We start from the raw sequence: 27514 nt of genomic DNA, 5'->3' as shown, positions 1-27514 counted from the left end.
TCTTTACGTAAGCTGGAAAAGGAGGTTGTTTGGGGGTCAGAAGGTTGTTTTCATAAGGAGTATGGTTTCCAACTTGGTCCGTATGATCTGAGGCCCAGGGCTGGAGAAATCAAACTGAGTATTTTTATGTAAGACCACAGTGTGCCAATTCCCCTCTCCTTCTTACTAGGATATTAATTTTACTGGTAAGCAGCAAATTTGGCAGCTCGGCAAAGAGAACTGTGGTGGCCCAAATTGTTGTTAATGAGTAGGGCTTGTGATGATCTTTATTAAGTTAAATCACATCTCCTGTCTTTGGCCTTTTGGTGTCAATCTGGAATGCTTTAAAGATGTTAACTGCATGATTCTCTCAACAGGCAAGATGAGATATTTTTGTCATGTCAGTTTGAAAAGTCTTAACCCATTAAAAAAAATCATACTTGAATCTCCACATTTTCTCTTAAATATAAAAAGGCAAACAACACACAAAAAAAAAAAAAAAAAAAAAAGAAGAAGAAGAAGAAGAAGAAGCAGCTTTGCATTTTCTTTTTAAATGAATGTGCACCAGAAGTTTGAGGGCAGAATTTTGATTAGTTTCCACCATATGTAGTACTTAGCTCTGTAAACCCATATTATTTTCTCTGCCTTTTTGCTTTCTTGGGAGCTGATCAGAGCAGCATTTAGATGACATCAGAACCCATGTTGGTAAAATTCATGTCATTCCTTTAAATAGCAGGTATAAGTGATGATATGGTTTGTTTCTGGTATATATGTAACCTTCAATTTTGTTGAATTGAAACTTTTATATGTTTTCCCCTCATTTGACCAAATTGAATTCTGAGTCTAACTGGGTTAGAGTTCATCTTCACAAATGTGCCAAACTTAGAAGCAAAATAATGTACTAGTTGGGACTTTTCAGACCTAGGTTTAGTCCCAGCTCTGCCACTTGTGACTGTGTGCCCTGGGGCATGGTAATTAATCTCCAAGCTTCATCTTCTTTATTTATGTATAAAAGGTGGGTAATTAATGGCACCGATTTCAGAGGGCTGTGATGAGTTCTTAATACAGTTTTAGACACTGAGTGCTTTAAAAATTATTACCAAGTACTGGTAAAAAGAGACCATGACATTTTTCTGCTTATGAGAACTGCTTGCTGACACGTCAGCAGAACCCTAGTCTGGGAGTGTGTGCGTCAGACTGTAGGCTGGGTCAGTGTGGCATAAGAGTCAATGCCAAGGACTTGAGATACGAGGGGGTTCAGAGTGGCATTCACTCCTAAAAAGACCCTGTTGCCAACCCACAACCAGCCTGATAAGTAAAACTGAGTCCTCTGTCCTCATCTTTTCTCTGCCTAATCTGTTCTGGACTGGATTCCGTGTTTGAGTCAGAGGAGTGGAGTGTGACAAACCAGAGTGATTCAGTGTTTGAATCCACTTAACACATCAATGGCTCTGGATTACTTAGCTAGGTATTAGAAGTGTAGGAATAAAAGGTGAGAGGGGAGTTTACCTGGAGATGACTCTGGTGAACAATGACGTCTCTCTATTGTTACGTTAAGACCCACATTCCTTGTTGTGGAGCAGTTGGTTGAGCAGATGATTGAGGTATCTAGAGATAAGCTACTAGGTAACCCATTACATTTCAAAGTCGTTTGCAGTTTTTTCTAACACTTTGGAAGCCCTACTCCTAAACCATTGCACCCACATTCTATGGGTCACATAGGCCTGGCCCATACTCTGTGGAGAAGGAGTCTATGCAAGATGTAAATATGAGGAGGTGAACATCATGACACTGGTAGGGCTTTTTGCAAGCTGACCACCACATAGCACGTAGAGGCGGAGACCGTTTCTGTTAATATTGTATCTGAAATAGTCTGAGCATTCGTGATGGAACATTGCCTAATTTCCTTCTGTTGTGTCAACATTATTTTTGTCCCTGCATCTCCTGCAATTGAATAGAGCTCTAGGATGTCTAAACTGTTATATCAAGAGGCAGAATGCTGAATTTCTGGTTCTGTATGATCAGTATTGTAACGTGACAATTATAGTCAGTATTGCAGATATGCTAATCATAAGTCATGCTTTCTGCCAAGATCTGCCCTGGCTTTTATTTTAAATTTAATTTGCCTAACCAGACACACAGTGTAGCAGACTATATTCATTTTTTTTTTTTTTTTTTTTTTTTTTTGGTGCTGTAATGAGACCTTGAAATTCTACTGAGAACACAAATGGGAAATGGGAAAGTTCCTTGGAAAATAACAGCAGTGCCAGCTCAGTGTATGTGATTTATGAAGTAACAAGTGTAAATGCCCCTGTAGCCCACTCTAAAATTTCCTCCCCCCGCCCTTAATGGATTTGCATTGTGGAAAACTTCCCTTTTTATTTCCCTTCATGCTTCCATGTTGTGACTGCTTTCTTCTAGCTGCATCATAAGAATGGATCTTTCCATGCAGGTCTTGTGCCGCGAGAAGGGCAGAAATGGTGGGTGGCAATGTGGGGATAATGTGCTGTGAGCACAGAGGAGAATTGTGATGGTTAGGGAGACTATGAAGCAATGGAGGGTGGGGAGGGTCTCAGAGCAGTGGCACATTGAAATAAGAGGAAGTGGTCAAAACAGGAAAATAAGTAGAAGGAAAGGAGCAGAGCTTAGACAGACTGTGGAATAAAGATAGTTTGGGAAAAAGAAAGGCAGAAAATAAGAGAACTTATGGTTCCATTTTATATATTCCATTCCTTTTGTGAGGTTAACATTTTCCGGAGGACGTTGGGTAGGGGAAAGCTCTTCTGCCCTGTCGTAATCCATGAGGCTTTATATTGGCAGATTCACTTCAACCAGATCTCTATGTGAGTAAAATCTCTTTTTCTGTTCAGACTTTGTGACACTTCTTTCTTCAGAATTGGATTAGAGTAACCATTGCCAACAAAACACTGATGCCACAAGCAAATTTAAAGTTAGTCCCTAAGTAGAACTTAGGAAAACGTAATAGAAAAGAGTAGCAGCACACTATACTGAATAAGTGGTGTGTTGACTAGTGGCCTGAAGTTTAAATGATGTTCTAGAGTTCCAATGTGCTTAAAAATGGAAAGTTAGGATTTTTTTTTTTCCATTTTATGGTTTTAAGCACAAGAAAGGGGAACCCCCACATCTTTATCCTTGGTTAGTCAGCCTTTGTTAAAGGAATCTGCTTTAATTGAGGGAAATGATCATTTCAAGTCCTCTGCCACATGGAATTTACTCTCATGTTACCTTTATAGAGAATAAAAAGAATGCTTATAACAGTTTTAGACTTATTAGAATCACCCATGAAAGCTGCATGCATAAATGAATGGGCAGAACAAGGTCTACCAGTAATTCAAAAAAATTTTTTAAACATAACAGCATTTATTATTGCTACCCTTAATTCACATGGTGAACTTAAATTGACCTCTGTTCTCCTATTATTTGAAAAGACACAAAGTTTGTGGAACAATAAGATTCTTAAAACCAAGAAGGATAGAGAAACTGCCATATTTTCCGTTCACCAAGTTCCTCAAAACTATTTTAAGTATCTTGCCAAGTACATTTAAAAATTTAATATGTAGTCTTTGAGTAATTTATCTTTTTGTGGAATGTGGCTCCAAAGAACTCCATGAGATATTAGAATTTTTTGAAAGCTCTGTTAAAAATCATGTGTTACATCAGTGAAAAATGGTTATTGGTGCCTCAGTTATTCAGCTGTCAAGTTAAAAAAAAACACTGTCAACATTATTTACTACTTACACTATCATCTATGGGAACATGGCTCAAATTCTACAGCAGATAGGTTTGTAGGCTGCACTTGGATTTCATAGAAGAGTTCCATGTCTCTGAAGTACTATAGTCTATAGATTTTAATTGGCATATAGTGATCTCAATAGCATCTAGGATGTGGTACATACAGGCAAAACTGTCTTTTTTAAGTTACATAAGTCACTACTGTGTTATTTCACAGGACAGATAGTAAAGATGTATGCATTGTAGAATCAGTAGGGCTTCTCACCAGGTTGCCTGATGGCTGCAGTACATTCCTGCTTCTGTTTTGCATCATTTCTTTTAAACAGTTTCAGGGTCAGTTAGTTATAGTTCTTTGGTCATGCTTTCCCAAATTTGGAACGGGAGGAACAGTATAATGTTTTATGCGTTAACCTCTATACTTAAGATTTCAAAACTTTTATTTTTTGGATTGGATAATCTATGAGATGTTTTGTGCCAGAGATTAGGAGTCTCATCCATTTTTCTTCTTTTTCTTCTTCTTTTTTGCGGGGGCGGTGCAGGGAGTGGGGATTGAACCCAGTGGTACTTTACCACTGAGCCACATCCCCAGCCCCCTTTTTTATTTTAAGACAGGTGTCACCGAGGTGCTCAGGGCCTTGCCAAGTTACTGAGGCTGGTTTTAAACTTATGATCCTTCTTCCTCAGCCTCCTGAGTTACTGGGATTATAGGCATGCACCACTACACCCAGCAGAAATTGCTCTTTTTATAGGTCAAAAATAGTGGAATTTTGTAATCTTTGTGTGGTTCAACTTAATATTTCATTCCTTCTATATGTCTGATAGTACCTGTACAAAGTATATTTTTTGTTCTGTTCCTTACCTGGTGTTATGCCAGAGTTAATTTTAGCCTATTTTCAGTGTCAAAAAAACAATGAAACTCTTCAGGAAAGAAAACAGTAAACACCAAGAACTCTGGTGAATTGTCCACTGATCGAATAGTTTTTGCAAGCAACATATCAAAAGTCATGTTTTGGGGAAGCAATGGGTCAATAACCTGCTTAAGGCAGTATGGGATTTTGTAACGATAGCAAGGAATAAAATGGAGTAAGATCACAATGGAGTAAGATCACCGTGCCCAAGATGTTTTCTTGAAATGATGGCTAGAATCCTATTGATTAATGCTGGTGAATGAGACGCCAGCATAGAAAATAAACCATCCTCAGACGAGTGGTGACCACGGATGGCAATTATGTTAATTATATTTTATTTAGGTGGTGGTTTTGTTCCTGGAACATTACTTTTATTCAAGAGAAATTTGAGGCATTGGGAAACTGGGTATTTTGTGGAAATTCTTGTATATAATTTTTCAGTTTTATTCAGTTTCAAAAGTCTTAAGGAAATATTTTCCGGCCTGGGTTTAGACACTGTACATGGTATCTGCTACCAAAAGAGCGTTCTGCTGTCGAGCTTGCTGGAAAGCATGTTGTCTCTCTGCTGTACTGTTGTGAGCAGATATTCCCTCGGCATTTCTGAATTGTTTTTATTTACATAATGGGAAAACAAGAAGTCTAAAAAGAGAAAGCTGGACATTAATTTTGGTGACCAGGAAACTGCATGTGAGCAGGGCTGCTTGTCTCAGTCTTTTATTTGGGGTAATACTCTTGGTGACGTACTCTGTGGATCCTAAAGATTCAGTAGCAAATCTCAGTTCTGTGTTGGCATAAGAATGGATTGTAAATAAAAGTTTGTGATGTACCAGCACAGTCGTGGCACCCAGGAGCTCAGCTCCTTCAACTGCGCCTGCTTCTCTTCGCCTTCTCTTTTGTATTGTACTGGCCACTGTCCAAGGAGAAGCTGAGCACAATAGAACGCACTTCCCTAGCCTCTGTGTCAGTTTTCTGTAACTAACAAATTTCCTCAAAGCCAGTGATTTAAGACAACAAGAATGTATTCTTTCATGGTTCTGGAGAGAATGTGGAGAGTTCAGGTCAGAGGGAGCTGTCATTGGGTTGCAGAAAGAGAGCTGGCAGGGCCAGGTCCTCTGCAGAGGGGAGGATCTGGTCCTCTGGTCCATCTGTCCCCCATCCCACCCCACTGGTGGACAGGATATTCCTTGGTATGGCTGCATCACCTGAGTCTTCAAGACCAGCTCCTTCGAATCTCTTGCTGTTCTCACATGGCTTCTCCCTGTGGGCCAAATCTCCCCTGCCTTCTCCTTGGGAAAATGCACAGTATTTCATTTGGGTCCCAGCTGGACAACTCAGGATAATGTTCCCATCTCAAAGTCCCCAACCACATCTCTAGAGACTTTGCCAGACAAGAAAGGATTCACCAGTTCCAGGGATTGGGATGGGGTTATCCTTTCAGGGCCTGTTTTCAGCCCACCCTAAGCTGCTTCCAGCATCTCTGATCTAGAGACCTGGCCTGACCTGGCCCTTTATCCTATACTTGCTTAAGTCTGGTTGATGTCTTCCCTCACCTTCCTAAGCATGGACCTAGGACTTTAAGATATACAATGGCAGCACCAGGAATCTGTCTCTAGTAATAAGCCAAGAGTCTTAGCAGATCTCCCGCCTCTTTTTTAGAGAAGCAGTTCCCTTAAGTGGAATCTGTGCATGGTAAATAAAGTTCATTGAGACAAGTCATAAAGTTGAGTGCTAGACAATTGTCCCCTTTCACCCTGGAAATTGAAGCAAGTTGTGTCACAGATGTGCCTGTATATATATAGGTAAAATGGTGCTTATGGATTTTCAGGACATATTTAATGAGTGTTAAATATCAGAATCACTGTAGTTCCTTTTTTTAATTTTTGGTTTTAGATGGATACAATACCTTTATTTTATGTATTTATTTTTATGTGGTGCTGAGGATCGAAACCAGTGCCTCACACACGCTAGGCAAGCACTGTACCATTGAGCCACAATGGTAGTGATAATTTAGTTATTGGCATTTCCTAAAAAGATATGACATGAACCTGTCTACTTTGGAATATATATTTTCTTCTAAAAGGAAACAGGATAGTTTTTACCTAATATAAGACTCACAAAGCTTTAGCAATAAATTTTAATGAAGCTAATATTTCTTAAGTGTTAAATAACCTCTAAGAAAATTCCACAAGGGCTGATTCTTGCTGATTATAGCCTGGAGAGCTCATGTTAAAGATGGCTATATGTGTCTTCTCTCTGATGGCTGTCAACGAAGCAAAATCTAGCTATATGGACCCCAGCATGTCATATGGATGATAATTCTAAAGTCTTTTAAAATAATTATTGCCTGTTATGGTGAACTTGTGTCTGAGTTTTTGACATTGGGTGGTATTTTGCCTAATTTGAAAAAACAAAATTTTAACTACATAGGAGGTAGTATTTAATATCTGTTATTCTTTCCTCTTCCAGCATTCTATAATTCTGAAAATTTGGTGGAGAACACATAGACACAGACACACATACAAACACACACAAAGTTAAGCATGTACAATTGTATAGTCTAAACATTAGCACATGAATTAGCAGTTTAGTCATCATCTGCTGTTTCAAAAATTACAGAAGTTCCCAAACAAGAGGTTGATAAAGGAGAAATATAAAGCCTAGGTTGTATAAATGAAACAAAAAGGAGAGAAAATATAGAAGGAAACAAGTTTGGGCCAGACGTGAGAACTCAGCTGGGTTATACAATATCAGCCATGATCACCTGTGACGTAGACAGCAGATAAGACACCAGGACAGCCTGTAAATGAGAAACAGAAATGAGGGCTAAGTTTAAGCTATGTGGTCAGTCTTTCCTGTGGCCCTTTCCATTCAAGCTTGTTTAGTTCAATAATCAACTTGTGATATTGTGAAGACCTTGGCTAAGGGGAGAAGAGGTGAGGGGGTCACATCATGTTACCTCTCTGAAATAGTTTTTCCAGTCTTTCAATAAATTTAAAGCTCCGTCTAAGCCATTTAGCTCTACCCAACTCATGAGTCTTTAGTTTTAGCTACTTACGTGTTTTTTCCATAAGAACATCAATCACTTACAGCATATGTTATGCCCTGCCAGTTCCTTTTGGAACCAATTTAAATGAGAAAAGTAAAGGACTTTGGGAAAAATTATTTAAGAATGTCTGGTAAATTGTTTTACTATTTGAGAACAGTTTTGGAGACTGAAATACATTTTCCATTTGGTGGAATTTGGCCTTTTTTGTGAGCCACATTTGTGGAAATATGTTGAAATCTTAAATGTAGAGAATATGACTTACTGTTCTTGGTATTCCCTGCTGTCCAGAATGACGTTATGATCTGCACTGTAATATATCACTGGTCACAGTGTTAGAACCAAGAAGAACTCCAGTCTGCAGTGAAACGTGTGGATCGTGGTTCTCAACTTTTCCTGTTATGGATTCTTTAGATTATGAAGCAAGACCCTTGCATTTTCCCAAGACATTTCTATCAAACACACATTCTTAGGTATTTGAATCACAGTTCTTAGATATTAACACTATATATGAAAACTTATGTCTAAAACATTGGTGATTGTGAAACAAACAACAAGTGTATATATATATATCCAAAATATATTTCATTAAATGTGTCTTTTCCTTGATTTCTCATATTACTGTGGTACTTGTTTTATAGCCTTCTCTCTGTGTATGTGTATGTACATGTGAATACTTTCATAGAGTTAAATATGTTAATTTTTTTATTCCCTTATCTAGTTGCTCTGCCTTAATTTTGTTTCTTCCAAATTCATTCTCCACTTAGCCGTCAGGGAGATTTTGTTAAAAATGCCCATTTTTTTTTTTTCTTTTAAACTTGAGTATAAAGTGCAAACTCTATATCCTGGTGTCAAGTGGCTGCTGTCTGCCTCTGCAATTTCAGCCCTGTCCAGCATTCTGTGCCTCAGGCAGCGGCTTCCTTTCTAATTCTCTAGTATGTGGGGCCCTTCCTGCTCTGGGTCCTTTCTCCTTTTGGTTCTCTCTGCCCGCAGAGTCCCCTTGCTGTTTGTGCGCTTGGCCCTCTGTAGTCGTCGTCGTCCTCCTCCTCCTCCTCCTCCTCCTCCTCCTCCTCCTCCTTCTTCCTCCTCTCCCTCCCTCCCTCCCTCCCTCTCTTCCTTCCTCCTCTCCCTCCCTCCCTCCCTCCATCTCTTCCTCCCCCTCCTCCTCCCCCTCCTCCTCCTCCTCCTCCTTCCTCCTCTCCCTCCCTCCCTCCCTCCCTCTCTTCCTTCCTCCTCTCCCTCCCTCCCTCCATCTCTTCCTCCTCCTCCCCCCCTCCTCCTCCTCCCCCTCCTCCTCCTCCTCCTCCTCCTCCTCCTCCTCCTCCTCCTCCTCCTCCTCCATCCTGGCTAGCCTAGCCCAGGTTCCTCAGGGTCGGAGAAGCATCTTGAACTACTCCCTTCTTATATTCGTGCTCACTCCCACCATTAGCTGACCTCATCGGATTTGTTTGTGTATGTGCATGTTGTCTACATTCTCCCACAAGAGTTCACCCTTCAGTGTATTTGAAACAGATTTGGGCTGGCAAAAGTTCAAGTGTAGAGCTTAACCAAGGGGACTTCCAAACATCTTTTATAGATAATATGAATTGGTAAATTTGTTCTTTGTTTAAAAATTTTCATCGTATCAGGCTTTGGTTGAAATTCAGAATTCTATTGTAGTTGGAAAGAGTTACCAGATAGTTTATTATGCTTGTTTAAATGCTAGAACTCAACAGCACGTAGCACAATCTGTACGAAAGGCTTTCTTGAGAAACTGAAATGCTGGGTAAAAAATTCAATGCTAAGCCTATTTCAGCCCCATGGATGAAGGCCTTTCTGTAAATGAAGTCTCTTTCCTTCCTGCCAAATAAATGTAATAAACAGTCATCACTGTTCCCATTTTTTTGTTGGTAAGAATGAGCCTCTTTTGGTGGCCACAGAGTTACTTTTGGCATTTCAGCATTATTTATAACCATCATTAGCTTTACCCTTAGGTAGAATGTGGACTTTGTATTTTTCCTATGTGATTTCCATCATGTTTCATGTAATTCATAAGAATTAAAGCTTCAGTGTTTTTCTTCGCTGCATAGCCATAAACATATTTCAAAATATTAAAAGGAGGTTTTAATATAGAACCCAATTCAACTTTTTTCCCTCTTTTTAAAAATGGTTGGTTTCTACTTTAGTTTGGGGGATGCTTCCGAACACCAGCTCTCGGAAGATTTGATCCCATTAATACGTTTATAAAAGTATCTTTTTAAAATGGTATGGTAATACTCAGCACTTTTTCATATTCAGAATGATTTCATGTGCCTTTTTTCTGTTGGAAGATGAGATAAAAATATTCTTTCTGGTTTTTAAAAAAATATTTATATTAGTTGTTGGAGCTTTATTTCATTTACTTATTTATTTGTGGTGCTGAGAATAAAACCCAGTGCCTTACATGTGCTAGGCAAGTGCTCTACCACTGAGCAAACTTTAGGTCCCTGCCTGCATGCATTGCCAGGGTGGGGAGGGGGAGGTGTTGGATGGAGAGCCCTTACCTTAAATATGTTAACAGCGTGCAGGACAGAACAGCAGGGTCTACTTTAAGAATTATTGATAGAGATAGCATTCATACACAGAGGCATTCTCTGCCAGGTCTTATGCTGGCATTTTGGAATAGGGTGGACCCTGTTATCCTGGTGCAGAGAGCCATTTACTTATGACATTCTAAAAGAGGGGACCTTTGTGATATGTAGCTTAGGATATGAGCTTGTTTCTAATGGAAACAACTGAATGGGAAGCAAATCCTGGCCTTTACTTATGTATAGTCACTTGAGCTTAAGCAGAGGTTTGTAATTCTGATTTCTTAAAAAAAATAAAAATCCAGCAATTTGAACTAAAAAATATAGGAGATTCTACAAACCTGGAAAGCAAATTGTCACTGAGTTCAAGACCCAGAAAGAAATCATTCTCTGTCTTTGGTGTGTAAGAACTTCATTAGGGAAAGAGACACAAAGGTATTTTGCAGTTTCAAAGCAATAAAACATAGTGCCATGAGTCTTGCTTGCAACTTTAATAAATTTGAATCTTCTCTTTGGTAGAGCACCTCTTTAGTTCCGGAGTTAGGCTATGGTGACCCCTATTGTAGAGCCTAGGTAGAAACTGCCCTAAGTGCTGTAAGGAGCAAGTAGCTGAGGTTTCTGACATTAAGCAGCTGGGGAACTGAGGACCCAGATGTGGAAGAGGTGGTGTGTTGCAGTGGGAAGACATACTTTGTTCTAGACATAAGACATGATGTTTTATATGTTGCTTTTTACTTATGTGGGGGGATTTTATTTTTTCCACATTTCAGGAGAATATTCTTTATTTTATCCTTTGGTCTTTGCTGTAGAGCATAGAACCTTAAAAACCCCACTGTGATGCTGGGCATGGTGGCACATACCTGTAATCCCAGTGAATTGGGAGAATGAGGCAGGATGATTGAAAGTTCAAAGTCTACCTGTGCAATTAGCAAGACCCAGTCTGGAAAAAGGAATAGGGTTATAGTTCAGTGGTAGCGTGCCCCTGGCTTCAGTTCCTAGTACTACAAAACAAAACACCACTGTGATGATCTTGGAACCACCTAAATTTCTTTCTTTCTTCCCATTTTCAGTTTTCCTGTCCCCCCACTCTGGTCTCTCTCTTTATGGTACTTGGGATTGAACCCAACCCTTTTTAATTTTTATTTTGGGACAGGATCTTACTAACTTGTTAAGGAGGTCTTGCTAAGTTGCAGAAGCTACCCTCAAACTTTTGGTCCTCCTGCCTCAGCCTCCTGAGCTGCTGGGATTACAGGCCTTTCTTTACCACTGTGCCCAGCCTTAGTCTCTGTTCTCATTTCCTTTCGCTTCTTTGAAAATTAACACCTGCTGGAAAAATCAACTTTATGCTCTCTTCACTGGAGCTGGTGTCTAAAAAGCAATCCTGGCAAAGAGTGTTAAGATGAAATTTGGAAGATAATCGTGATTCTCATGGCCTTGTACAAGCTAAAGTTATTAAAGAGGATTAGGGACCACAGCTGGTGAGCAGATGGAGTGCTTATAATTTCACAATCTTAGGTAGCCATAAACCCTAATATGCATAAACTTCACTTTTCTCCAGTTTTTTTTTTCACTTTATCTTTCAGACTAAGTAGCCTTGTTCATATGTGATCCATTAATTGTTGGAGACAACAAACCTTAATAGGTTTCTCTTTTAGATGGCATCATTAATAATTCTGGTCCTGCAGTATCCTACTCAGAATTACAGTTTAATGATCAACTATTTTAATAATGGACTTATCAAAGGCACAGTAGGTAGGAAAGTGAGACTAAGACATTTTTAATTACTTTCAAAATGTAGAAACATTTTACATTTGAACAATGATTAGTTCACAATAGTTGCAACTAGACAGTTCAGTTACTTGCTGCTGAAGGAAATGCTTGATCCATCAGTGTCTTCAACTTTTTCTGTGTGTCCATTTCTACCAGGAGTTCCTGCACTGTGCAATTAAGTCATCTGGACTAGACTTCTTCCATGGCTCTGCTGCCTGCTCATAGCCTCCCCTCTCTCTACACCTGTCCCCTCCAGGTCCTCTTCTGTATTCCGGCTTATTACAGTATGAGGGCCTTAGACTTACACAGAGCATCTGTGTGCCTCCTCACAAATAAGGGCCTGGGTCACACTTTCTGGTAGATTAGTGTTTTCTCCACAGAAGAAAGCATTGTTGAGACTTCTGCTCAGTGCCTGTTAAGAAGGTGATGTGTGAGGAATGTCATTTTAGTAATACAAAGTGTAATGTCATTGGTTGTTACTTTATTTAGGGACATCATCAGTGTCCAACTACACTCTTTAGCACTTCTTTATCCTTACTGAAAGGCTATAGAAAAATGGCTGCTCTCTTCTTGTGCTAATGTTAAGTGTCTGAAAAATATAGAAAAGCAGCTGGAGCCATAAATAAGTCGAGCAATTGGATACCCTCTGTACTTGCTAGTCAGGAGGAAGACACCCAGACATTTCAGGTGTTGCAACACAGCAAACAGCTGTGGTTTATGGTCCAACAAAGCCTCTGTTCTTTTGGGACCAATGTGTGCTTTTTCTCCAAAGCCACAGTCAGCTGCAAAAATATTCTAACATGTGTTTTGGGAGTAATTATTGCATGATACTCAGTGTTCTAGCCTCAAAGCATCCTGAATGCAAGATTCCTATACATGGGGGAGGACGGGGAGAATATTGTGTTACTGATACTTTGGCACAAAATGGTCTGTAGAATTATCACTATCAAAATAGTCAGGAAATGATCTCTTTTTGGACCAGTTTGTGAAAAGAATTTCAGTAGCTTCTCTTTGGACTTAAAAACTGACCTTCTGTAATTGGACGTGATACGGAAATAGTATAAAACTGTTTTAACTGCTAGTGTAATTATTTTGTGCTGAACTAAGTAGTCTAGCAATCCCTCCAGACCCATAGATTTGTCTGAGAAAAACTCAGTCTTTTTACCTTACCCTTTCTACCCTTAGGCTTGGGAATGGCAGGAAGAGAAGTTTTAGAGGGCTCCCAAGAAAAAATAGACCTGAACTAAGAATCAGAAGACTTAGGGTCAATACTGGGTGGACACATTGATTTAAAAACTTAACACATTTTTCTTCCTTTAAAAAAACCTATAATTTAGGATTCACATATTTGCATTCTTTATAGTGACTTCACAAGTGAAAAGATATACACAATTTTTTTTATTTTTTATTTATTTATTTATTTTTGGTGGTGCTGGGATTTGAATGTAGGGCCTTGTGCATACTAGACTAGTGTTGTACCATTGAGTTTCCTCCTAATCCTATCTTTTTATTCAACTCTTAGTTGTAGAGGGTTGTTTGGGGGTTGTGGGAAAGTTTGGATGAGGAATGGATGAGTTGAATTGTTTGTTGCCAGCAGAATTAAAGAAAGGAAAATTAATCTTTTGCTCAAGGATAGATAGATGCTCACATAGCTCAGAAATTAAAGCTTGAGCAAATGGCCATATTTACTAGCAGTGTCAAACTACTAGGCAGCTTGCTAAAGATAAGCAAAAAAGACAAGTTTTGCTGGTATCCCAAGTGAAGCCAAATAGAGCTTTGTGGATCTAAAATAAGGAAAAATGCAAGGAATGAGATCCCTCAACCATGCTTTTTATTCACTAGATTACAGTCAGTGAACTGCTAATTATGGAAGTTCACACACACCCCATGCAGCAAAAGGGAAAGGTGGTCAGGACATTAAGATTGCAACAGGGAAACTTAACTTTGTAGGTTAAACTTTCCTACTTGACTGAATAATTAATTGTTGACTAGGCATAAAAGAGTTATGTTTCTTTAGAGATGCACAATTTGTGCACACAATAAAACTTTTGTGGAAAAGGAAAGTTGGAAAACATCTAACTTGGCTAAACCAAAACAAGGTATTTTAGCCTGTCAAAACAACTTCATGCATTCTGATTTTACTTAAGATTAGTATGCAATGGATTGAAAAGTTACCTCCAGTAGGTAAAATGCCCTGTCCTTTCAAAGGTACTCAGGAGGGTGAGGTCCAAGAATTCACTGTTTCTTCATTAGTAATGTCCTTGGTTGTACTTCTGTCCTCATAGCAAGGGTAATGGCGCTTGAGCTTTTTGCCAGGAAGACTGTTATCTATGGCTGAAGAAATATTTCTAATTTATACCAAACTTTAAATTCTTACTGAATTTATTTAGAATTTGTATATTTGTATCCTGTATATGATGTTGTAGATCTACAGACTTTGTTTGCAGTTTTATTATGATGTATTATTGATATAATGTTTGACAAACATACCTTTCCTTACAGCTCACTTTATCACGGTGTCTCTTCTATGCTTGTTTATGAGAAAATAAAACTGCATTGCATGCATTTGTGAGTAGTGTTTCTCTGACTACTTACTTAGTCAAATGTTCAATAAGTATTCCTGTGCAAGCCCCAAGTCAGGTACTGAGCAGTCAATGATAAATTTAAATTACTGTTCTTTTATGACTGTTCATAAAGCCCACCTTTCCTGGAGGGACCGGGATCTACTGAACAGGAAATTAACATATGGAGGAAGATAGGATGTTTGAGGACACCCTGCAAAGTCCTGGGTGATATAGGCAGCATCTAGGGAGGAAATGCTGTTTTGTCAGAGGTGTGCAGGATACACAGTCAGCCAGAGTGGACGACGTGGGGGCAAATACACTCGCATGTTCTGAAGTGTCCTTCCACTGCTGTTAACTTAAAGCTTTGTCTATCACAAATTAGCCTTTCATACGTTGAAGTTTTATAATAGAAATGTTATTATAATATAAAAAAATTATTTTAAAGTCAGTTATCCAGATGAGAAATTGTCAAGTGAGTGTAATTGATAAGAGCTTTATTTTGAGCCTCTTCTTCTGTCACTCATTTCTTTTACTATCTCATTCCCCCTTTTGACAGAGAGTGAAAGTGAAATCTTTTTCTTTTTCTTTTTTTTTTTCCTATGCTGTCTTCTATATTTCTTCTTGTGCATTTTGATTTCTCTCCCACTTTAGTTTGTGACCCAAATGGCTGCATTTGTTCACAGATGCCCTTCGGGCCTAATGAATCCAGGGTTTGGATACCTCCATTGTTAAGACATGGAAACCAAATAGGCATACTTCATCATCTCTACTCTTTGAAATGTGGCTGGTCAGAGGTACCCTTTACAGAGCTGATTTGGGGTATACATGTAATGTTTAAGTTCTTGAACCTTTTAGCTTAATTTTAACAGAGTAAGAATATCATTGTAGTAGAAAGGGAAAATATACGTGGAAAGACATTATTAAGGCTGCTTATCATGTTTCAAGCAATAGGGCAGCCTATTTGGACAACATAAATATGTTGTCCAAATCTATCTACATGGCTCAAGATGAATCCTTTATACAGAAAAATGAACAATTTAAATTATAAATAGTTTAATTTTATAATAGAACAAGATAGTAAGATCAGTATATACAGCTCTGGTATACAGTAGATTTCTTGAAAACAATTGAAGACTTCTTTAACAATGACCTTGTGTATATCTACTTTGGTGTGTGTGTGTATGAGAGAGAGAGAGAGAATAAAAAGGGAAAATGTTAGGAGTGGACGGCTCTGGTCCTCAGTGTAGTCAACACTCTGGAGAAGAACCCCTCCAGGGGCTGGGGATGTGGCTCAAGCGGTAGCGCGCTCGCCTGGCATGCGTGCGGCCCGGGTTTGATCCTCAGCACCACATACAAACAGGGATGTTGTGCCTGCCGAAAAGCTAAAAGATAAATATTAAAAAATTCTCTCTCACTCTCTCTCCACTCTCTCTTTAAAAAAAAAAAAAAAAAAAAAAAAAGAACCCCTCCAGGTAGTATCCCCATATAGCCATTTCCTGCCTGCTGGTCTCATCTTAACTTTTCATATTAGTTCATTTCTCAGTTCAGTGCGTTTAGAAGACAGTTCATTTTACTTCCTGGACCTGGGCAGATGGTGCTGTCTGTTTTGATTATCTGTTTTTTAAAAAAAGCAAATGTTGATTGGAAAGAACAAGAAATGAAGCACAAGGAGATTAAATTGAGAACAGAAATTATATGATCCAAGAAGAGCCAAATGTGTTCTGTTTTTCTACTTAAAGCTTACTACAGTTTGTATTCGAGTGCCTAGAGTTCAAATTTGGTATATTATAAAATGTTTCTTTTATATCAAAATATGAATTTGGAGTTATCGTGTCTTTAGTTTCAACTTTGTTTTCTAAAAAATGGGGAAGCTAGAAATGCTAAGATGGTTTTCTCTTTCTAGTCACATTTAAATAAGAAAATCCTTGAGTAAGAGTGTTTTTTTTTTGTTTGTTTGTTTTTTTAAAGAGAGAGTGGGAGAGAGAGTGGGAGAGAGAGAGAGAGAATTTTTTAATATTTATTTTTTAGTTCTTGGCGGACACAACATCTTTGTATGTGGTGCTGAGGATCGAACCCAGGCCGCACGCATGCCAGGTGAGCGCGCTACCGCTTGAGCCACATCCCCAGGCCCAGTAAGAGTGTTTTTTGACTAAAATGGTAGGATCATTCTGTTTCGTGTTACTGAAATACCTCACTTGCAGTCTAGTGGTACTTTGCATTATTTACTGTTTGCTCACATAATCCTAAACCTTGCAAAACAGAACCCCAAGTGGACAAAGGGGACCAGAAAACAGCGGGAAGGGCCTTCTTGGCTGCATTTGGGACAAATTTGATATCTCAAAGAGTAATGATGATAATGGAGCATTACAAATTTTAACACATGGAATAGAAAAGAATCTGAATTCATAAGATACTAGTTAACAGAAGGAATACATAATTAGAAAATATCTTCTTGCATCTACCAATACAATAATGCCTTCTTTTTCTGTTTGTTTTCATTTTTGTACCAGAGATTGAATGCAGGGGCACTGAGCCACATCCCCAGGCCCGTTTTTTTTTTTTTTTTAACCTATATATTTTATTCAGAGATAGAGTCTCACAGGGTTGCTTAGGGCCTCACTGAATTGCTGATGCTGGCTTTGAACTTTGATCCTCCTCTCTCCTTAGTCGCTGGGATTACAGGTGTGTGCCACTGCCCCCACTGTAATAATACCTCTGACAATGAACATTGAAGTACACTATAACCATCTCTAATTGAGAAGAAGATCTTTTGACAGTAAGGAAAGGTGTAGGCATCTTCTTAACCAAACCATTAAATTGAGTATCCCCAAATGGTTTAAACCTCGTTTTGGGCTTCCTCGTGTCACAAAACAGGAAGTACATCTGTATGTAAATTTAAAATCCATTTAAATATGGATCGTAGATTAGATTTTATTGCACTCCTATTAAATCTCTTGGTTGTGATGTTTACATGGTTATATTGGAAGTCCTTGTTCTTAGGAAGGCATGCCAAACTTTTGGAGATAAAGTGTTATAAGGTCAACAACTTCCATTCAAATGATTCTGAAAAAAGTGTGTGTGTGTGTGTGTGTGTGTGTGTGTGTCTGTGTGTGTGTGTGTGTGTGTGTGTGTGAGAGAGAGAGAGAGAGAGAGAGAGAGAGAGAATGTAGAGATAAAGCATGAGCCTGCAAATACAGCAAAATGTCAATTGGTCCATCTAGGTGAAGACTATTTGGGTATATTTCTTAGCTCAGGCTTCTCTAGCAAGATACCATAGGTAGCTTAAACAACAAACATATATTTATCCCAGCCTGGGCTATCTAGGATCAAGGCGCTGGCTGACTTGTAGTCTGGTGAGTTCCTGCTTCCTGGTTCATAAAGCACAGCTTCTCACTGTGTCCTCACACAGCTGAGAGAAGAAGCACCTTCTCAAGACTCTCTCAGGTACTAATGCCATTCATGAGGGCCTCATAGGACTCCATCGAGCTCTAATCACCTTCCAAAGACCCCCATCTCCCACTACCACCACATTACAGGATAGGCTTTCAACATATGAATTCTGGGAGAACATAAAGATGCAGCCGATAATAGTGTTTATAGTGTGCCTCCAGCTTTTCTGCAGGTTTAAAATGTTTTCAAAATATGTATATTTACAAATTGGGCAATTCCACACAAAATTTTGTATTTTCATATTCCCTGAAAAAAAATGGGAATATCTGTTAAACTTAGACCCCACAAATGGGACAATGGGGCTGATTTCCTCTGAGCTTGTATTGCTATTTCTGAGATTCAGTAGAAAGAATGATTTTCTTTGTAGTTGTAGTGCATTCCATTAATTGAGTTATTGCTTGAATGTACTACAACTGTCCCCTTCAGATAAGCAAGGGCATTTCCAATTTTCTACAGTTCTTACCCCCATTTTATTTATATGAGACGCTGAGACTCAAACCCAGTGCCTCACACATGCTAGTCAAAAACTCTACCACTGAGCCACAACCCCAGCTCCTTACCCTTCTTTTTTGCCTTACATGTTTATTGACATAACCTTTCCAGTAGCTATAGGCATTGTGATACATAACCCTTGCTGATTTCCTGAGCAGGAGAGGTTATAACATGGATACAAATGACCTTTGCATATTCAAGTGATTCTAGTGAGTTACTGGAGCCCTAGCACATGAAATTAGGTCTGGATTTGATCCCCACTTTAGCTGATGGTGGTTCTTATCCACAAATAGTTTAGTATGAGACATAATTAACAAAATGTTAATATTAAAACTTCAACACTTGCTATATAGGTGGTATAAATACTAAAATTCTCTTTCAGATGTAATGTGTTATAGAATCCTGCTTTGTGGATTCTGCCTGCTACTCCTCATAGTTTTGCAAAAGTACTGAATAAGCTATTTGAAAAATTTTCAGTGTGCCATGCCAAGTCTTAATGAAAAAACATTTTGTGGAAACGTTTATAGATGCCGCTGCAGAAAGTAGTGTATAAACTTTAATTACCTTTGTAAGTCGTTCTATCCTGTGTTTAAGCAACTGCCTTCCTGTTACACACCCAGGGAGGGCACCAGCTCTTGCTGGATAATCATGGAGTTGAGCCTTCCCCCAAAATAAAAGAACTATATCTGGCACAGGTTAGGCTCAGCAAGCTAGTAAAGAGTTCAAACACCTGGGGGAAGAAAAAGAAAGGAGGACTGGTGTTAGTGTTAAGCTTGCCAAACAAGCTCATCTACTCAAGACCCTTTTTGTGGAGTTTTCATCCTATTTAATTGGGAATTTTAAAAATATTAGGTGCTTTTGTCCAGTTCCACACATGTATTTGATTTTTGCCTTGTGACATAACCGTAAGAATATTTCTTAAGGAATTCAACAGAAATAGAATCTCCCAATATTTCAGGCAGAATCCAATTTAGTTGACATCAAAGAAGGTAACTGAGAGACAAAACCCTTGAGTTGAGGTGGGAGTCCAAAAGGGTATCTGGTACCTTCCATTTCACCTAAATACGAAGGCTTCTATATTGCTTGTCTTACTACCTAAGGTGCTGTACAGCCTTTGCCCACAGGGGCCCGTGGCCTATGGGTAGACCTTGGGCCAGGAAAGAAGATCATTCTTTCTACTGAATTTCAGAAACAGCAATACAAGCTCAGAGGAAATTAGCCCCTGTTGTCCCATTTACATTCTCTGGCCATTCCTCCTGTCCAGCTGGGCACTCCACCTGCAGAAAGAATTTCTTTCTCCTTTTTCTCCTCCGCTCTTTCAGGTTCCAAAATCTGATTGGAAACCAAAGCAATCTTGAAAGTATTTTCCTAAGACCAGAATGCAACTTCACATAACTTGTGTTCGCCTGCCATTTCTTTTTCACTGTTGAGTGGCCAGTATTCCTTTGACTTCCTTTCAGAATTTCAAATGGAATAATCACTTAACCAAGATATTTCTGGAAATTTCCCTTTGGGGATTAACTGTGTTGTCCTTATTATGCAAATTTATTCTTTGGTGATGATAGATGTCTTTAATATTTGAATTTAAGACCATTACCTGGAGATCATAATTACTAAATAGAGGTTTTTGGATAATTGATCCTATTTTTGTGGGCACTTATTGATTCCTTTTTCCCCTAGCATAAGTACTATTTTAAATATGATGCTAGCCAATTTATTTTCTAAGTGGAAAAGCATCTAAAAGCATTGTTAATATTTTCTTCCTTCATCCCTATTCATTCTCAGAGACATTAGGAGACACTGATTTTGTATCTAGCTTGTCCTTATTATTGAATAATGTTTTTGTTTTACATTCAAAAGTATTTATTTTAGTTTATTGATGATTTTTTTTTTTTCAGTGCACAGAATTCAGGATTAAATTTAGGGGTTGTCCACTGAGCTACAACTTCAGCACTTTTTATTTGAGACAGGGTCTTGCTAAGTTTCCCAGGCTGTCCTTGAACTTGTGATCCTCCAGTCTCAGCCTCTAAAGTAGCTGGGATGTAGGCAAACACAGCCATTCCTGGCATCATATTCATTGTTTTCTTTGACTTTAAGCCTCTTATCGCCAAAATAGGCCTGTGTATACGCTGCATATTTTCTGTCCCCTTAGTTGATTATGCATGGTTTGTTAAAGAGAGTACCTATGTCACTACTTTGGCAAATCTGAGAAAGCATTTTGTGTTATGACCGGCGTATCTGCAAAAGAGCCCTGTGGATGAGAGCTAGACTGAAGGTTCAGAGAGAAACGATCTTGACCTCACTCCATTGGAATGAAGGCACTGCTACAACCATAAATACATTCTATAGCTTGCAGCTATGTGTGGAGCTATATTTCTTTTCTAAGAAGGAAAAAATGTAAAACAAACCAAAGAAGTAAACTGTGTTTGTAAGGGGGATATTTTAATTAGTTTAGGCCTTACAGTTATTCAAACAGTCTGAACTTAACGTTTCTTTTTGAAGCAAACATGAAAACCACTATTTACGGAAAGTTTAAATTTCACATGACACATCTTCCTTCTATGTGTGTGGGGTTTTTTTGTTTTGTTTTTTCTTTTTAAAAACTATATTTGCTTTGCTTGTGTATTTTTATTTTAACCTTCCCTTTGCTAAAAATGCTTTATTTTCTTTGTAGGAGAGTTTCTTTGGGGGAAAGAAAGACTTAAAGAAAGACTTGAGTCTCGGAGCCGAGCCCCTTTCCTTTTTTGGCATTTCCAAGTAGTCTGGTTCTCAGCTCACTGAGGGCATGTTTGAACTAGAGCCTCCCATCTTCACACTTGCTCAAGAAATTCTTGCCCCTGAGTGTACCTGAATCTGCAAAACTCAGCGCACCTTCTGGGTGTGATGCTGTCCTGAGTGCCTGGCATCTGTGCTTCCTCCTTTGCAGGGAAAAGTCTTTCACATACTAAGGTGACAGGATAGGAAATTTGGTTGTCATGTCCCTCTAGCCAGCCAGTTGCCAATGAAATTGAAACAGGAGGATTTATCTGTTTGCTTACCTTATAGCCAAAAAAGGAAAAAAAGAAAAGAAAAATACAAATTGTTCTCTAGTTTTGCTTCAAAACTTATTTAACTTGCTATAAACCAGAAGGAAGTAGGCAGCCCTGAGGATGAAAAAGGGAAGCTTATCCGTGTCCTTGCATGGGGCCGTCTAGGACATTGTCTTGTTTAGTTTGCACACATCAAGTTCTTAGGGGCAAAAGCAAAAAGAAGACATAATTTTCCTTTAAACTTGATAATAAACGAAGATATCCTAAAGGCAAATCATAGTTATTCTTTTTTGTTTTACTTAGTTTTGTGAGCAATTAGCTAGTCTTCCTTTTCCTTCCTCTCCCTTTTACAATAAGGATATGGGGTGAGGTGGAGTGTGTGTGTGTGTGTGTGTGTGTGTGTGTGTCTGTGTGTGTATGAGAGAGAGAGAGAGAGAGAGAGAGAGAGAGAGAGAGAGAGAGAGAGAGAGAGAAGGAGGGAGGGAAAGGGAGAGAGACAGAAAAGCTTGATCCAAACTCTGATATACACTCTTCATATATTCATACAGCTGGGCTCAGAAGCTGTTCTATGCAAAGGGTGCTCATTCATCAATTGCTCTGAGGCAGTCATACTTAAATCGTGCTTAGGGAAACGTAGGACAAGAGCTTAGTTAACTCAGTTATTTAGGAAGTAGAGAGTAGAGTATTTTGACATTTTCATACCAAACTGTTAGCTTTCACACAAGAGTTTATTTTATATGTGGTAACTGTCACTTTAGTTCAGTTAAACAGATTTTATTTTCCCTTCTTATTTGTGCAAACTGTGTGCCTGGGATTTATTTACTTTTTTTCCTGTTCAGTAGTAGCACAAATGGAGAAGCATTAAGTGAATGTGGTATAAATGCACTTTTTTTCTTTTTTGCAAATTTGTGATTAGAAACGTGAAAGGAGGACAGAATTCCAGTCTGGCTTTGATGCTGCCTTTCCTCTTGTCCAGTAGCGTGGTGACCAGACACAGGAGGTGGCGACTGTGTTCTATACTCTCCTCATCTTTTTATTTTTGTTCATTTCAGAATCCTTCATTTATTTAGCTCTATGCATGACCCACTTACTACTTTTTTCTTTCTCTCAAATTACTTTTTTCTTCCTGGATCAATGGCCTTTGCTCCATAAGTTGGAATTCCAAGTTTATAAAAAAAAAAAAAAAAAAAAAAGAAGAAGAAGAAGAAGAAAGAAAAGAAAAAACCCACAAACTCTCTTGTGTGACATGTAGGGGGTCCTCGCTGTCTTCCCTTCCTCCTGCCCACCTCAAGTGCAGACACCCCAGATTCTTGACTCCGGCTGTCTCACATTCCCAGATCCCTGTTCACTCAGATACAGTCAAGGGTTCTACTCACTTTGGGACCATGTACAAGGCATTTTCTGACATCCCTGTTTGAAAGCAAGGTGGAAGGGGGATCTCCAGTTTTTGTGGGACAAAGCATCCTTTTAAAATCCTTTGTTTTTCAGATATCATGTCTATGCATAGTCCTGAGGTGTTTTCCTTTGCAAGTCTCTTTACTTCTTCCCTTCTTGATTGAGCAGGAGGTCATCCTTGTTCTCTTCTAAACTTTTATTACCTCAAGAATGGGATCTGGCTTCTTGCTTGAGATAATCCAGTTGTGTCATTCATGACAGAAGGAAACATCACCCCCCTCAGCTAGTTACTTAAATGTTTTTAGCCATGTGAGTGTCCTTCCATAGGGTCTTTCAAAGCCTCCGCTAACCAGAGACGGGGGAAACTTCATCTTTAACAACTGAGCCAGTTGATTTATTGCAATTGTTCTTAGATTTTGGTTTTGGTTTTTGGGTTTTTACTGACAATTAACTTTTGAGACATGTTGTATTTGCAGTTTATTTAGTAGGGGCCTCCAGAAAATGTGAGGATTTGTCTACTTTTGATTTATAAGTACAATTCATTATCTTAATATCCATCATTTATCTCTATCATGTATAATTGTAAATACAGGATTATAAATGAGCTTGTGATTTTTGGTTTTGTGAATGTGGATTTTCTTTTAAAAGGTTGCTGTTTAGGGTATTACCACGGGTTTTGCTCAACCAAATAATAGAAAACAGGTTCTTCTAAACAGAACACAATGGGGAAAATGAAGACCTGAACTACTCCTTTTAAGGCTTAGAGTGGTGTCAACTAGAAGTTTTTGTTGTTCTTAACATAGACTTTTTCATTTGTTCAGTCAACAAGTATCTTCTGAGCTCTGGCCATGCAGGACCTGTGCTGGGTGCTGTAGTGCTGTGGATAGATGGTGACCATGTCCTCAGCAGGACGCAGCAACCTGCAGCCTATTTTTATATAATCCAAAAGGAACGTACTCATTACCTTTTAAAGCATCATGAAAATAAAAACAAAAAGGAATATGTAAGAGAGGCCTGTAGAGGTCCACAGAGTTTTAAATATCTGGCTCTTTTCGGGGGGAAAAAAAGTGCCTACTCTAGGTCTGTAGTATATCTGCCTTCCTGAACCTTGCATGGGAAAGATCAATGAAAAGCAAGGGAAGAAACAGGAGAAAATTCTTCTCAGATTTTGATAACATATAAGAAGGTAAAGGGATCTGGTAGTGCCAAAGTTAGGCTGAGGCAAAGGGTTGGGGTTAGAGTGAGAATTTTTGAGGTGACTTGCAGATTAGACCTGAACAAAGAGAATGAGCAGCCCTAGGAGGAGCAGGGGTAACCCACTCTCACCCCACCGTCTCCTTCCCCTTCCAGATGCAGGCTCATCCACAGAGCTCTGATAGCACTGGTTCCTAGAAAGCTTCTTGGGCACCCTCTTTGTGACTGTATCAAGTGTGTTTTGAAAATCAAGAGGCTGTTCTGACACATAAAATTTAAATTCTATCATTTATCCTTTTTTTCCGGGGTGGTGGGGGTGGGCGTGGGGGTGTGGTATATATACTTGCCACCTCATTCTCTACCCCAGGCACTTTTCCTTTTTCATTTCTAAAACATAATTCTTGCCCCATTCTGAAACATGCCCATTTCCCCTTCTTGTTAAGAGACACATCATCCATCCAGTTATCAGGCCGAAAACTAGAAACTGTCCTTGATTCTTCACGCTTTCTCACCATTGCCTGTTGCATCTTGTCTTTTGACACCTACACCTCCAAAACTAGTCCTGATTTCATCATCTTTCCTACCTACTCTAGTCCAGGCCAGCTCTATCCTTTCGATGATGGCACCAGTACTGATTGGTTTTTTCTGCTTCCGCGATGACCTTTCTTACGTCCCTTGTTCACGCAGGATCAACACTGATCTCTGAAATCAAAGTAAGGTCATGTCAGTCCCTGCACTTAAATACTCCAGTGGCTATTGAGCAAATTAAAAAATTAGGAACTATACCTACATACATGTGAACATGCATATTGAACTAAACAAATTGAACTTCCAGGCCTGTATGGACTAGCCATGGTCTCTTTGACCTCATCTTTCTACTACCGTCTGTCTCTAGCTGTATTGGTCTTCCTACTTAACCTTCTTAAGACCTTTTTTCCCCTTTTGGTTTTTGAATTGTTCAGTAGAACTTTGTAATGTTTGACATTGTGGTTATTTAAAACTGTGCAGTGGCGAGTTAGTACAACCATAGTGAAACCCTCACCCCCACCCCAAAGACAATCCTGATTTCACTATCAGCTTTGTGGTACCAAAAACTCATGGTTAGAAGCAACTGACTGAATGATAGCTTTAGTTAAAAGGCCTTGGGGAAGGAAATTGACAATCTTATTGCCTTCTAATGGTATTGTTTTCCTTTTTTTGCAACGCAGAGTATGAGTTGGAAGTAAAGAGAGTGCAAGACATTCTTTCGGGAATAGAGAAGCCACAGGTATGTCTTCTGGATTTCTCAGCATATATTACACTTTCTTAAGTATCTCAGACATTCTTTTCTTTCCTCATGCAGTAGGTACTAGAAACTGTCCTTGATTATTTATAAAACTGAGAAAATAGTGGTCACTTATTAAGGGAGCATGAAAATATAGAACAGCAGCCTTCTGCGTGGTCACCCACTGAAATATCTTGGTTTAAATATCTTCAATACAATTTGTTATTCTTCTTGACTTCTAGGGATGTTCCCCTGCACCCACACACACACATCCCTTTCTGGGATCTACAGAGCAATTTTCATTTGATAATTTTCTTTTACCTATGTAAGTGTAGTGATAATAATTTTTGAAAATCTCAGAAAAACCAATTGTTTTTCCAGGTAAATTTCAAAAAGATATTCAAGTATTAGCTGAGAAAAATAAATTCAGGACATTAGGTGCAGGGGCAAGAAAAAAAAATTAGTGGGAGCTGTGATACTGTGAAGTTTTAAGTTTGATTTTGCCAGGTGCTTTGAAATTCAAGTGAAAAATTCAGAATGTTGATTCAGCCTTTCATGTGAGATTAGAGAGCCAAAGTTCTTTGGAGTGTTCTGTAGCTGAATTGGAAAACCTTGATTCTTCATGTGTTTCAAATACTGAGGCTTTTTCACAGAAGTGGCCAAACATGCCCCAGGGTACATAGTTGGGTTTGACTAAACCTGAAAGCATGGGTGTGCTGGAGGAGGGGCACAGCAGGGCACTTGTGGAGGAGTGGGGCCTGGGTGAAGGCTGGGGAGTCTGTGTGCACATGTACCGTCTGAGACAGAGCAGGCTGCCACTCGGGGTTTTTGAGCACAGAGTAATCTGGGCTGCATTTTCAGAATGATCAAACAGTTGGAAAATGAGTTACAGCAAGAAGGAAATGTTAGGAATCTACTGCTACAGTCCTGGTGAGAGACTTGGGGACTCAGAATTAGGGTAATGGGGCCACACATGTCAAGGAGAGGCTAGATAGAGACTAGGGCCATTCTAGAGATGAATCAGTAGGGCTTTCTAAGTGCTTTAGTCAGCTTTTTGTCCACTGTGACCAAAAGACCTGACAAGATCAACCCCAGAAGAGGAGAAGCTTATTTGGAACTCTAGTTTAGAGATCTCAGTCCATAGAAGGCCAACTCCATTGCTCGGGGGCCCAAGGTGAGACACAACATCAAGGCAGAAGGGTATGGCAGAGGAGAGTAGCTCTGGACATGGCCATAAGGAGTCAAAGAGAGCTCTGCTCACCAGGGAGCTCTCACCCCAAAGTCATACCCCCAGTGACCTCCCTTCTGCAGTCACACTCTACCTGCCTACAGTTATCACCCAGTAAATGCCTATTAGGGGATCAATATACTGGTTAGGTGTAGGCTCTTATGACCTGATCATTTCACCTCTAAACTTTCTTGCATATGTCACAAATGAGCTTTTTGGGGACACCTTATATCTAAACCATAGCAATTACCTATTAGATTATCTAGTGTCATGAATAACTGGACTTTCAGGTCTAGATGCTTCCTCTTGGGAAATGCATCCTCTAAGACATCTCTCACATTTGCTTTCCATGCTCTTCAAGCGGATCTCTGTTGTTGTATGTAATACATCATACTCTATCTGCTTGTTTATGCATCTTTCACAGTTGTCTGCAGTTCCTCTAGGATAGGTTCATCTCCATGTCCTTTCTGTATCTTCAGTGCCATTCTTGGATGTGTTGTTTGTTCCCCTGGCCAAGCATTCAGAAAGATAAATGTAGTGGGCAGTCACAAGTGTCTGGTGGACTTGGTGCTGTGGTGAGAGGAGGATCAAGGCACTGATTAGGGGATCATGTGCCTAGGGATGATAGTTGTTGGAGTGGGTGATAGTTTTGTGGGTGAGAGAGGGTGTGTAAGGAGAGATAGAAAAAGTGGATGGGTGGGATCATGGGGAAAACTTTTATTTATAGTACAGCAGAAAGAACAAAAATCCATAAGGAAGAAAGAGGAGTCAAAATGAGAGAAAGAAGGCAGAGCAACATCTTCTTTCATTGTCCCAGATTTCACAAGACTTGACAGTCAGGTCTCAGTCGTGTTTGCACAGAAGTGCTTTCTTGCAGGTATTCCAAGTTATTTCTCTAC

The 27514-nt window shown here is 39.2% G+C and overlaps 1 protein-coding gene across 4 annotated transcripts in view; it reads left to right on the top strand.

Annotated features, from left to right (window-relative positions):
- Positions 1–27514, top strand: part of Fndc3b (fibronectin type III domain containing 3B) — a 325529-nt gene that overhangs the window by 195164 nt on the left and 102851 nt on the right. For all 4 annotated transcript variants that reach the window (XM_076867793.1, XM_076867792.1, XM_076867790.1 and 1 more), the window contains exon 7: positions 25332–25390. In XM_076867793.1, the coding sequence (XP_076723908.1) occupies positions 25332–25390 (59 nt within the window). The remainder of the gene's footprint in view (positions 1–25331; positions 25391–27514) is intronic.

This window comes from Callospermophilus lateralis, chromosome 10 (assembly GCF_048772815.1).
Source record: "Callospermophilus lateralis isolate mCalLat2 chromosome 10, mCalLat2.hap1, whole genome shotgun sequence".
Lineage (NCBI taxonomy): Eukaryota > Metazoa > Chordata > Mammalia > Rodentia > Sciuridae > Callospermophilus > Callospermophilus lateralis.
The sequence above is the reverse complement of the archived record's forward strand: the minus strand, read 5'-3'. Positions and strand labels throughout refer to the sequence as shown.